The 12,542-nt window shown below is 49.6% G+C and overlaps 1 protein-coding gene across 4 annotated transcripts in view; it reads left to right on the top strand.

Moving 5' to 3' along the window:
* The window catches only part of KAZN (kazrin, periplakin interacting protein), a 1,448,845-nt gene that overhangs the window by 1,217,537 nt on the left and 218,766 nt on the right, over positions 1-12,542 (top strand). The window contains exon 1 of one of the 4 annotated variants that reach the window (XM_043992484.1): positions 5,482-5,733. The exons of the other annotated variants lie outside the window; for them this stretch is intronic. Within the exon in view, the coding sequence (XP_043848419.1) occupies positions 5,703-5,733 (31 nt within the window). The 5' untranslated portion in view covers positions 5,482-5,702. Of the gene's footprint in view, positions 1-5,481; positions 5,734-12,542 lie in introns of those variants that run through there. 4 annotated transcript variants of the gene reach the window in all.

Below are 12,542 nucleotides of genomic sequence, written 5' to 3'. Positions count from 1 at the left end.
TCCCATTAAAATGTAAGCTCTCAGGTGACGCAGCAGATAGAGCACCAACCCTGGAGTCAGGAGTACCTGGGTTCAAATCCGGCCTTAGACATGTAACACTTACTAGCTGTGTGACCCTGGGCAAGTCACTTAACCCCAATTGCCTCACTAAAAAAAAAAAAAATGTAAGCTCTCTGACAATCCCAACTGTCTTGCTTGCCTATATTCATATCCCGTGCTTAACACAGTGCTGGGATGCAGTAGGCACTTAAAAATGCTTTCCTTATTTGTCTCTTCTGCCACTCAGTATGGATCTTAAGATCCCAGCTCTTGAGTTCAAAGGGACTTCTGAGGCCATCTGGTACAACTCCCAAGGCCACCCAGGTGACAAGTGGCAAACTCCGGTCCTCTGACATTCCCACCCCTTGGGGTGGAGGGGAGAAGGCTCTACAGCAATGTTGGGGTGAGGAGCATCTCCATGTGAAGGGAAGTAGCCTGCCTGGACATCCTTGGTTGGAGAAGGGAGTCATGTCCCCATCAGAAAGCTCCTGTTTATTGGGATGAGTTTCCTTACATCTGCCTGCCTAGATTAGGCACCCACTGCTCCTGGTTCAGCCCTCTGGGGCCAAGCAGAGCAAAGCTAACCCCTTTTCCAAATGATGCTCATAAAAGACAGGAAGATAACCAGGAGGCCCCCTTCTCTGGTCCTCCCTCTGAGTCTTGTCTACACACCTCTAGGCTAAACATCTCCAGCTCCCTCAAAGGGTGCGAATGTGGCTCATCTGCCAGAGCTCTCACCACGTGGAACAGTTCCCTACAGGAGAAAGGACATTTAAAAGCCAGAGGGTAACATTGAAGAGACACAAAGTTGGGGCAGCTAGGTGGCACAGTGGATAAAGCACCAGCCCTGGATTCAGGAGGACCTGAGTTCAAACCCAGCCTCAGACACTTGACACTTACTAGCTGTATGACCCTGGGCAAGTCACTTAACCCTCATTGCCCCACAAAACAAACAAATAAAAAAGATACACAAAGTTAAGGGGACTGTAGCCATCCCAGGGAAAGAAGATGAGAGAAGGAGGGAGAGGATGAGAAGGATTAGAGGAGTCAGAGACCAAAGGGACCAAGATGATCTTCACTTCTAGTGTGTTTTTCTTTTTTCTTTTTTTTTGGTGAGGCAATTGGGGTTAAGTGACTTGCCCAGGGTCACACAGCTAGTAAGTGTCAAGTGTCTGAGGCCATATTTGAACTCATGTCCTCCTGAATCCAGTGTCAGTGTTTTTTACTTCTAGTGTGAAAAAAGATTGGCTCTTGTCACAGAGAATGCCCTGGGTGACCTCAGGTTTACTGAGTCTATGATTTTAGCAAAGGGCTAGAGAGTACAGCACAACTAATTGTAGAACAATAGAGGTGGTTGGAAGGGGCCTTAGAACATGGAATATCAAAGCTGGGAGGACCCTTAGAGCACAGAATGTCAGAGCTGGGAAGGGATCTTGCAACACAGAATGTCAGAGCTGGGAAGGGATCTTAGAACACAAAATGTTAGATCTGGGAGGGCCCTTAGAACACAGGATGTCAGAGTTGGGAGGGCCCTAAGAACATGGAATGTCAGAGCTAGGAGGGTCCTTAGAACCCAGAATGTCAGATCTGGGAGGACCCTTAGAACACAGAATGTCAGAGTTGGGAGGGGACATAGAACATGAGAGGAGTCTTAGAAATAATTTTGTTTAAACTCTACTTTTTTTTTTTGGTGGGGCAATGAGGGTTAAGTGACTTGCCCAGGGTCACACAGCTAGTAAGTATCAAGTGTCTGAGGTAGAATTTGAATTCATGTCCTCCTGAATCCAAGGCCAGTGCTTTATCCTCTGTGCCACCTAGCTGCCCTAAAACCCTACAATTTACAAAAGAGAAAACCCAGGCCCAGAAAGAAGACATAATTGATTGACATTTGCACAGCAAGTTAGTGGCAGAGCTGGGCCCAGAACCCAGGTCTCTTGATTTCTGATTCAAGTCTCTTGGGGGTGGGAGTTTATCTGCATTATTAAACTCATTTCCCCAGAAGCTGGAATACTGCCTGGCCTTCCAGGGACAGACGTGTCTGTCCGTGCGTCATTAGAGGGTGCTGGGACACCAGGAGCAGCTGGGGAGCCATCTCAGGCCCTGCTAGTGAATAGTAGAAACAAGCCTTGTTCTATCCTCTCTCCTTCTGGTTCTCTTCCCCTTGGGCTGGTGTTGGGCAGGGAGGGCACTGTGTGGATGGCCCTTGGGCATTAGCTGGGAGGCTGTGCAGGGAAAGCTGGGTAACCAGGATTGTTGGTATGCTATGTGGATTCCAGTGTTAGAACTCCTCCCCTTCTCAAGGAAAATGACTTGGGCGGAGCTTTAAACCCTGGGAGGAAAGCTGCTATAGAGGCTCAGGTAGAGTGACTCCCTCCTAGGCCTGGGTACTGGTGAGCCAGAGCTCTCCCTACCTCAGGCTTTGGATGTGGGCGAGGGACTGATTCTGGGACCTAGTGGCCGTAACCTTTGCTGGAGGGGGGTAGGTCTGCAGAGCAGAAGGAACGAGGGCACTGTTTGAGCTCTGGTCATGCCAGGGAATCCATGCAGGTTTGGCCCCCAGCCTGGCTGGGCTTTGATCTCCAGTCGACAATGGAGGGAAATCTGATCCGCCTCCTGGGGGTGCTGGGAGAGATAAGTCTGGCAAAGGCTAGGCCTCCTGAGATGGAGGCAGGCCCACACCTGCCAAGTCTTAGTGGAGTACCCGGGCAGACTCAGGGAAACCCCATCTGAGGGGCCAATCTCTGAGCTATCTGGTGTCCCATTGTCCCTGCTGTGGGGATTTGCTTGCCCACAACCCCACCCTGGTGCCCACCACACCCCTGCTAGGTCTACCAGCCTGTACCAGCTTACTTTGTGCCCCAAGACTTCTTTTTTTTTTTGCAGGGCAATGGGGGTTAAGTGACTTGCCCAAGGTCACACAGCTAGTAAGTGTCAAGTATCTGAGGCCGGATTTGAACTCAGGTCCTCCTGAATCCAGGGCCGGTGCTCTATCCACTGTACCACCTAGCTGCCCGTCCCAAGACTTCTTAGCACCAAGAGGTAGATCTTAGGAATATTTGGGGAAAGTCTCTAAAGGATATGACTGGACTCACAGAGAGGACAGTACTCAGGGTTTTCAGGAGGAATAGAGGCAGGAGGCAGAAAGAGGCAGGAAAAAGAATAACTCTTCCCATTTCTACAGGACTTTGCCCACAATCACTCTGTAAACCATGTAATGCAATTATGAACATGGTTTCTTTTCCCTTTTGGGGAATGAACAGACATATGGTTTCATTAGTGTAAAGAGCTCCCATCAAGGAAATGCCCCATACTCAGCCACTTAGGTACCTAGAGAGCCACCTGGGGCACTTAAGTGACTTACCTGGGTCCCACAGCCTTAAGATCATAGGGCCATAGCTTCCAGAGCTAGAAAGGGCCCCAGAAAGGGTCTAGACCAAACCCCTCATTTTAGAAATGAGGAAAATTGAGGCTGCAGGGGTTAAATGTCTCACCCAAGATGTCAGAGGACTTAAAACCAAGACCTTTTGACTTGGAAGCCAACTCTATTCATTATATCACCCTGCCTCTCTCTTTAAAAAAAATGGGGGGGGGGCAGCTAGGTGGCGCAATGGATAAAGCACTGGCCTGGATTCAGGAGTACCTGAATTCAAATCTGGCCTCAGACACTTGACACTTACTAGCTGTGTGACCCTGGGCAAGTCACTTAACCCCCATTGCCCCGCAAAAAAAAAAAAAAAATTATCATTTGTTTTCACATCCCCAGTATACAGTATATTGGTTCTCTTTTACAGATAAAGAAACTGAGTCTCAGGCAGGTGATTGGCTTTGTACATGAGGACTTAGTAAGTCTTAAGATTCAAGGGTAATGGAGTCCACAAAGGATATAGTTCTGGATTTGTAGTCAGGAAGACCAAATGTCAAACCCTGCCCCAGACACTTACTTAGTTGTGTGACCTTGGACAAGTCACTTTATCTGAGCCTCAGTTTCCTCATCTGGAAAATGGAGGTAACCCTTGCACCTAGCTTACAGGTCTGTTGTAAAGTGTTTTGCAAACTTCAAAGCAATGTGGGATCATAGATATAGAAGTAGAAAGGACCTGAGAAGTCACCTAGTCTAACCTCTTCAGAGTATCTCAATGTCAACTTTATTATTCTAGGATTTAGTACTGGCAGATTTTTACCTCCTAAAGCTTCTGCCAGTTTATCTGTTAAAATCCCTTGATCTTTGAGTCCAGACTTTTCATTTTACAGAGGAGAGAACTGAAGCCCCTAGGGGTTGTGGTGACTTGCCCAGGGGCACACAGGTGATCTCCCGAGTGAGAGTGAAGATCTCTTGGTTCCAAGTCCAGCAGGAGTCAATATACACAGACCTCCACAGTGTCAGGACCTTAGTGTGACATCTTTGGAGAACCTTCATTCATGCTTACAGGATAAATCCAGAGTGATTAAGGGAGGGTGACTCGAGAGAAAAGCCTTCTTCTCTTTCACTTTCCTTATCTGTAAGATGAGGGTGGGCAGGGCCAACATGGGATGATCCACCTCTAAGGTCCCTTCAGGAGCTTTGGACCCGGCTTTACAGTCTACCTCAGGCTCTTACTAGCTATGTGACCCTGGGAAAGTCATTTTACTGCTGCCTGCCTCAGTTTCCTTGTCTGTAAAATGAGAGGGTTGCAGTGGATGGCCCCTGAGGTCCTTCCAACTCTAAACGTGTGATTCCTGTAGAAATCCCAGCTCTGCTACTGAGTCCTTGGGTGATCCAGGGCAACCTCTGTGGGTCTCAGTTTCCTCCTGTGTAACATGAGGGGGTTGGACTATGGTCTCTTCCCGCTCTCGCTCCTGGCTCGGGTGCTAGGAGACGGTTCTCCCGCGTCGTCCTCTGAGGGCAGCTCCCTCGCAGCGGGTCTGGGAGCTGGGTAATTCACTCCTGTGGGTGGGATCGGAGGGGAGGAGCCGGCAGGGGGATGGGCTGGGGGCGTGGCCACCGAAGAACCTTCTGCCATCCCGGAAGGAGGAGGAGGAGGAGGAGAAGGAGGAGGCAGCTAAGCGAGATCCCTTCTCACGTGAGAGGCGGCCGATGCCCAGAGAGCCCCGTCCTGCTTACTGCAGATCCTCGGCTCACAAAGTGACCTATTTCCGAGAGCCCGCTTGGACCCGGTTCGCTGCATCCCAGCAGCCGGGACGCCGCGGAAGGTGGGGGGCGCCGGGCGCGATGAAGTGGGGCCCCTAGTCCCCCGGCTCCCGTAACCTGGGGAGATCCCGGAGCTTCGGAGGAGGCTCCAAGTCGCCAGCCTCCCAACTTGGGCTCTCTGTCTGTCTGGACCCGGGGCGGATCGCGAGCCTCTCACTCTCCGCTCTCTCTTCGCCCGGCCCGGCCCGGCGCTATGAAGTGAAGCCCCGCCCCCGTCCCCTTGCCGTGCCCCCCGCCCCCCCCTGCCAGCATGAGAGCGGCGGACTCCGCCACCTGGGAGAGGGTCAAATTCCTCACGGGCCAGGTAGAAGCGTGCACTTCCTGCGGGGCCGGGGAGGTGCCCGCGGAGGAGCGAGGCCGGGGAGCTAGCCCGTGGGGGCGGGGGCGGGGGACGGAACCCAAGCCGGAGCCCGAACCCCATCTGGCGCCCCAACCCCGGCCCCAGCCCCTCGGAGCGCAGCCAGCGGCGCCCACCATGAAATCCGACGGTGACGAAAGGAAGCCGGGTAGGTGGCGGCCCCGGCGCCCAAGCGCCCGGGGGACCCTTCGGGGGGCTACGGGTGAGAGGGACTGGAATCGGTGGCCCCGGCCGGCCTCCGGGAGAGGGGGGGCGGGGGCGGGGGCGGGAGAAGAACGAGAGCTTCCAGGCCCTGGCTATTGTGGTCTACCCGGCTTGCGCTTCTGGGCACGGATGGAGACAATGCCGTCCGCCGGCCGGCCGGCTGGCTGCCTGGTGGGCCACCCTGGGACAGCCTAGGACCACCCCTCCCCCTTTCCTCTCCCCCCCACCCCCGGTAGCAGATGTTTGCGGAGAGTTAGCGAGCCAAAGTTCTCGTGGCCCCGAACTTGTTGGCGTTGGCCCGGGAGCGAGGCGATCGGCGCGATGCCCTTCTGGTGGGAAGCGGGAGGCGGCGCGGCGGTGTTTACATGCGGGAGCCAGAGCGAGGGCTCACAGTTCCGGCGACCGTCCCTGGCGTGGGACTCGGGAGGCTGTCCCAGTGAGCCCTGCCCGGCCGGCGAGCTCATCCCCAGGTGCGGGGTCATCCTCCGCAAGTGGCTTTGGCAGGTCCGGGGTGAAAGCATGAAGAGAGCTGGGAGGGTGTCCGCAATGCACGGCCAAGGCCAAGTACAGAGGCCATCTGAGAGTGGCTTTGGGGCTGCAAGGGACTTTAGAGGTCATCGAGAAGAGAGCTCTGGTTCTTGAGCTCAAAGTCTTCCTTACCTGTGTAACTTTAGACAAGTCACTTGACCTCTCTGAACCTCAGTTTGCTCATCTGTAAAACGGACTAGATGACCTCTAGGGCCCTGTCCAGTTCCAAATCTACAAAATGATGAAATCCTTTCATTGAACAAAGGGGGAAACTGAGACCCAGACAAAGCTACATAGGTAGGAAGGGATAGAACCAAGTCCCCCAACTCTAAAGCTTAGAGCAAATATAGGATTGAGATCTGCAAGGGCCCTTTACCAACCAACGAGACCAGCCTGCTCCTTTTGCAGAAGAAAATGCCATGGTCTAGAGAGAAGTCAATTGCCCAAGGCAGTAGTAGAGATGGGATTCAGATCCAGTTGTAGGACCCTAAATTCTGGGTGAGAAACTTTGCGTTGTGGGTGGATTCCAACTTTACTGAGCCTGTTTTCTTTCCCTCCTCCAGGGGAGGAGTTGAAAAAGGGAGTTGGACCAGGAGGGGAAGTTAAGGTTACAATAAATCCCAGCATCTCCCTCTAGTTGGTCCATAAATGATTCAAAAGAGCCGATTGTCATCTGCAAGCAGATATGTTGGTGCTCATTTGTCTGAAATGGAGAAATAGGTGCATCTCTTTAGCAGTTGAACTCCTTGGAGATCAAGGAACACAGGAAAAGAAATGGTAGTTTTTGCTCATGTGAAACATTTGCCCAAAGCACTGAAGACGGTTTAGCTTTTAAAATTATCTCAGCAGAACATGCTTGGATCATGCAGTTACATGGTCTGTTTCCTTCCTATCTCTTCCTTTGGGTCTCATGTGATAACTTCTCTAGATATGTTCATGCTCGATGGTCCTGTGATTTTATATGTAAGAAGCAACTTAGGCATGGGACAAGGGGATCTGCAGGGAAAGTTTCCAGAATGCAGAATGCCAGAGCTGGGAAGGAGTGTAGGACTGAAAATGTCCTAACTGGGAGGGGCTTTAGAATGTCAGAGCTGGGAAGGTCCTTAGATCATAGAATGTCAGAGCTTGGAGGAACCTTAGCCTTAGAAAGTCAGAAATGGGAGGGGCTTTAGAACCCAGAATGTCAGAGCTGGGAGGGCCTTGGGACACAGGATGCCAGAACTAGTGGGACCTTAGAATATAGGATGGGAGAGGTGAGAGAGGGAACCTCAGACTAGAAAATGTTAGACCTGGGGGGTGGGGGGACAGAGCGGTAACTTAGAAGCCCACTCAGTTGACAGATGGTAAAACTGACCCTAGAGAGGTCAAGTTACTTGCCCAAGGTCAAATAGGGAGAACCAGGCACCTCTAGGACCGGAATCCAGCTTCTTCGACCCCTCTGACCAGTATTTTTTTTCCACCCTAAAGCATAATCCATGTTTGAAGCTTTGCCTGGTGTTTCCAGTGGTGAAAGATTTCCTGGCATTACCAGGGCTTTTAAATCTTTCCTTTCAAGTGAGGGAAGTTCGTTTGGAAGGCCTCAAGCCCTAACCTGTCTAGGCTGCTCCGCTCTCCAGGGATGCGGGCCCTAAGACCTCTCTTCCAACTGCGGCGTCTAGTCCTCTCTGCCCACAGCCGAGCCGCGATTGGCCGCCACGCCGTTCTGTTTCTAGGAGCAACTGAAATGCTGGAACACTATTGGTGGTTCCGGTGAACTCCGAATGGGACGGTTCCTATGGAGAGGCTGGCTCGGGAATGGACTTTCCCAGAGAATAGTCACTTCTGGGCCCGGGAGAGACCTCGGCGGCGGCGGCAGGCAGGAAACTTGCACTGTTTGGACTTTTTGGGAGACAGAGGGCAGCAGTGGCCTGACCTCTTGGGAACGAGCTCATCCTCCTCTAATTTGGTCTCTCCCTGGGTCTGTCGGGGATTTGTGATCCCTGTGCTAACAAGAAATGCTGCAGTAACCTGGGACGGAGCACATCTGCTGGAGTTATTTTATGCTCTGTGTGTGTGTGTGTGTGTGTGTGTGTGTGTGTGTGTGTGTGTGTGTGTGTGTGTGTGTGTATGTGCGCGCGCGTCCTGTACACAAGGAAGGCACTTGAGCCTGGTCTAAACTAGTCCAAACCCTTCCCTGATCCAAGCATACAGCAACACAAAAAGAAATCTCAGCTTCCATTTCAGGGTTTTGCCCATCTCTGCTGCTTCCACTGAATAGAAGGAGCATAGGACCAATAGAAAGAGGATGTGAGCTCTCTGCCCCTCACTTTAAAAAAAAAGTGCATTATAAAGATCTTTAAGAAATTGTTTATATAGTTTTATATCTTTTGCATATCCTTATATATTTTTATATATCATCTCTATAACTCCTCCCAGAGAGCAGGACTTTATGCAAAGAATTTAAAGGAGAGAAAAAGGAAGAAGGGACAGAAAATCAGCAAAACCTGTCAATTGGGGGGGGGGGAGGGAAAGGAATTGGATGCCATATGCAACCACATCTATAGACACCCTCCCAGAGAAGGGGCTGCATCTCATTCTTTTTTTTTTTTAAATAATAAGCATTTTTATTTAAAGTTTTGTGTTCCCAATTCTATCCCTCGCCTTCCCTCTCCTCCCTTCCCTGAGGTGGTAAGCAATCAAATATAGGTTATACATGCTTCACCTCATTCTTGGTTTTTTGTTTGTTGTGAGATAATGAGGATTAAGTGACTTACCCAGGGTCACACAGCTAGTGAGTGTCAAGTAAGTGTCTGAGGTCAGATTTGAACTCAGATCCTCCAGAATCGGGGGCCAGTGCTCTTTATCCACTGGGCCACCTAGCTGCCCCCACACCTCCTTCTTAACAAAGCTTTACTATACTGCCCAGGCTATGTAGGAAAACTTAAGTTGAAATCCTGCTTCCTGAATTTGCTACCAGTATGCTGTCTTGGGCAAATCCTTTTAACTGTTTGTACATTGATTCTCCCATCTGTAAAATAGAGATGATATGATACCCATCTCACCTGACTCTCATATCAGGGTAATAAGAGTGCTTTGTAAACCTTGAAATGCTACAGAAATAGGAGCTATTATTGGGTAACCATGGGCAAGTTAATTCCTGGTCTGGTGCCTCAGTTTCCCCCATCTCCTCTGCAGTGAAGTGAAAATAGCCAGGGATTTTTTGAAAAGCATTTTTTAAAAAAGTATTCTACAGCATGCCAAGGACTGTGCTAAGCACTTTACATTATCTCATCTTAACCTCACAAAAACTCTCTAGGAGGTAGGTGTCATTGTTCTCTATTTTACCAAGAAGGAAACTGAAGAGTTTCTCATTTTGTGTGTCCTTGGGCAAGTCACTTCAATTCAAGAAATCTTTTTTTTTGGGGGGGGGGTGTCATTTTCTATGTGAAGAGTTGTGTTTTAATTGCTGGAGATATAGTAGTTTGTGATCAGAGAGAAGAATTTTGAACTAACAATTGGGCTAATGGCAGAATAGTTAGAGGTCATGAACATGCCCGTGTGTGTATATGGGGTTGGGGGAGTAAAGGTGCAGCTCCTAGAGGTAGTGGAGGTTAATTAACTAGGGTGCCTGATACTTATGGGGACATTGATGCAAACAGGGATGTCCCCAAGGGTGAATGTAAGGCTTAGATGGAGGTATCGACCCACCTGGGGTCAGGTAAATAGGTTCCTTTCTCTGAGCCTGTCTCTAAACTCTGCAATGACCTGCAGCCTTTTGTGGTGATGAATATACTAACATCTATAAACCCCTCAGAATTGTGTCATTAAGTGACCTGTAAATAGAAGGTGCCATTATGTAAATACTCGTGTAGAATGTAGCCAGACAGGGAAGTATATTTATCTTGTACATAAGTAGATGCCACTGATGTATTTGTAACAACATTTTAATGACACGTTCTGATCCAGGAACACCTATCTCCAAGGCACCAACGCTGGGACACCATTAGTCCTTGCAACAGACAGTCCTTCAGGGCAGAAAGAGATTGGTTCTTGTAATTGACACTTTGCACATGATCATACTGAAGCAACTTTATATATAATCCATGGGAGCTGTGAGCAGGCTGTAGCTCCTTTACCATAATGACTTGGACATGCCATAAATGACAGAAAGAAAAAACAAAAAACACTTTGTAGTTGTGAGAATGGTTGAGTGATTTGCCCAAGCTGCAGTCAGAGATTGGAACTCAGGTCTTGGGTTTCCGAACACAGCATTCTTTCCATTAAACCAACACTGCTTTTCCTCTCAACATATGAGGATCCCAAACTTCCTTGGCTAAAACCTAAACTTTATTTCATTTGTCAGGGTTGCTTGGAGGTGGGATTCCTTCATGGAGTAAAAGTAGGTTGGACTAAATAAATGGTCTGTGGAAAGGACTCCTCTTTTCCAATTGAGAGCTTATAATAAAAAAAGGAATGGGGTGGGGGTGGGGGGAGGAAAGAGAATTGTATTTCAAGTTGCAGATGGACAGCCTAGGTGTTTTACTGGCATCCAGAAAATATTAAAAGACCCAGAGGAAAGGCCTCTGGCAAGTTTGCATGGGCAGGGAGTGGGCAGGCTGCAAATCTTGAACTGGTGGAGGTAGTTCTCATAATAATTATAGTGATGATTGACATTTATATAGCTCTCTATAAAGCTTATCTCATTTTATCATTTGATGTAGGTATTATTATGAGTGTTATCAGCTCCATTTTACAGATGGGAAAACTGATCCTAAGGAAGTTCAGTGACTAGCCCGTAATCCATTAAAACAGAACACTAAGACATTTAACAGGGAATCAATTTTTCCTATAATCAAGCCAACAGCTTAGCCAGGATTTGGAGTCCTGAGGTCTACTCATTTTACTACCCTGTCTCCTGACCAAGTCAGGACCAAGTCGTCCTGCATACAGGGACCAAATAACACCCCTCCCTTTCCTTTACCCTAACCTCTCCCCCGCTTTCTGCTTCCTCCCTTCCCCAACAGTTCCCACAATGGCCAGGCATTGGGGCTCTGTAGCCATAGGGATGATGAGCTAGCTATATGGTTTCTCTTACTGCTGCTGAGTAGGGCCAGGAGTTTTCCTTGGGGAGATCAACAGAAACTATTTTGGGTGGAAATTGTGGCTGAAGTAAACATTCTGCCCAGCTACAAGGAGGCTCTGCCCTGGGAGCCCAGCAGATGAAATTCCCAAGAGTTCCTTCCCTGGTTTGAGGAGATGAAAGGGATTCCAAGTTGGCTGAAGGGGGTTGGGAAAATGGTGATTTGGAGAGTTGAGGCTGCATGGCTCTGTGGGGAAGGTGGGATTTCCCCACACCTTCCCAACAGGCACATCTTAAGATACAATTTAGGAAGTAGTACAGTAGGGGCCAGTAATCTGAGGGGGCCCAAACTAGCCTGCCTGGGTTGTGTGGCCAGGCAGGATGACACATCTCAGGGCAGTAACGATAATAATGATGGCTGACGTTTATTTAGCATCCCAGCCGTGATCTCATTTAATAATGTATGTGATACGGAGTCCCCGTGCAAAGTGATCAACCGTTCTGTGTTCCAAGGCCCCTGCCAGCCCTGACATCCTATGTTCTAAATTACTTTCCTCACTTATCTGTGGAACAGAAGAATCCCCCTGAGGGCAGGGATAATTTTTTCACTTGGTCTTTGTATTCCCCACCCCATGCTTAGGGGTAGGGAGGAGGCAGACTGGGGAGAATCTGATAAAATAGTTGGCCCTCAGTGATGGAAGTGAAGGTGGGGAAGTGATCTCTGGGAAGGCTTAAAGAGGATTTTTGTTCCAGCGTGGATTGGCCCACAGAACTGGGGTTCAAATCCCACCTCTGAGGCTGACAACCTTGGGCAAATCACTTTCCCCTCCCCTAGTCTTCAGTTTCCTCATCTGTAAAATGAGGGTAGGGCAGCTGGGTGGCCCAGGGGAGAGAACGCTGGGCCTGGAGTTAGGGAGACTTCTCATCTTCCTGAGTTCAAATCCAGCCTCAGACACTTACTAGCTGTGTGCCCCTGGGCAACTCACTTGACCCTGCTGGCCTCCAGGATCTCTGCCAAGAAACTCCCTCCCTTCCCGCTGTCTTCCCCCCCCCCCCCAAGGGGTCAAAAACAAAGTCAGACATGATTGAAAACAACTGAACAACAATGAAAAGAGGTTTCTTTCTGGTTGAGATGGCCTTGGAAGTTCCTTCTATGTCTATGAGCA

This window comes from Dromiciops gliroides, chromosome 3 (assembly GCF_019393635.1).
Source record: "Dromiciops gliroides isolate mDroGli1 chromosome 3, mDroGli1.pri, whole genome shotgun sequence".
NCBI classification, from domain to species: Eukaryota; Metazoa; Chordata; class Mammalia; order Microbiotheria; family Microbiotheriidae; genus Dromiciops; species Dromiciops gliroides.
Note: the sequence above shows the minus strand (reverse complement) of the source record. Positions and strands in the feature narration are given on the sequence as shown.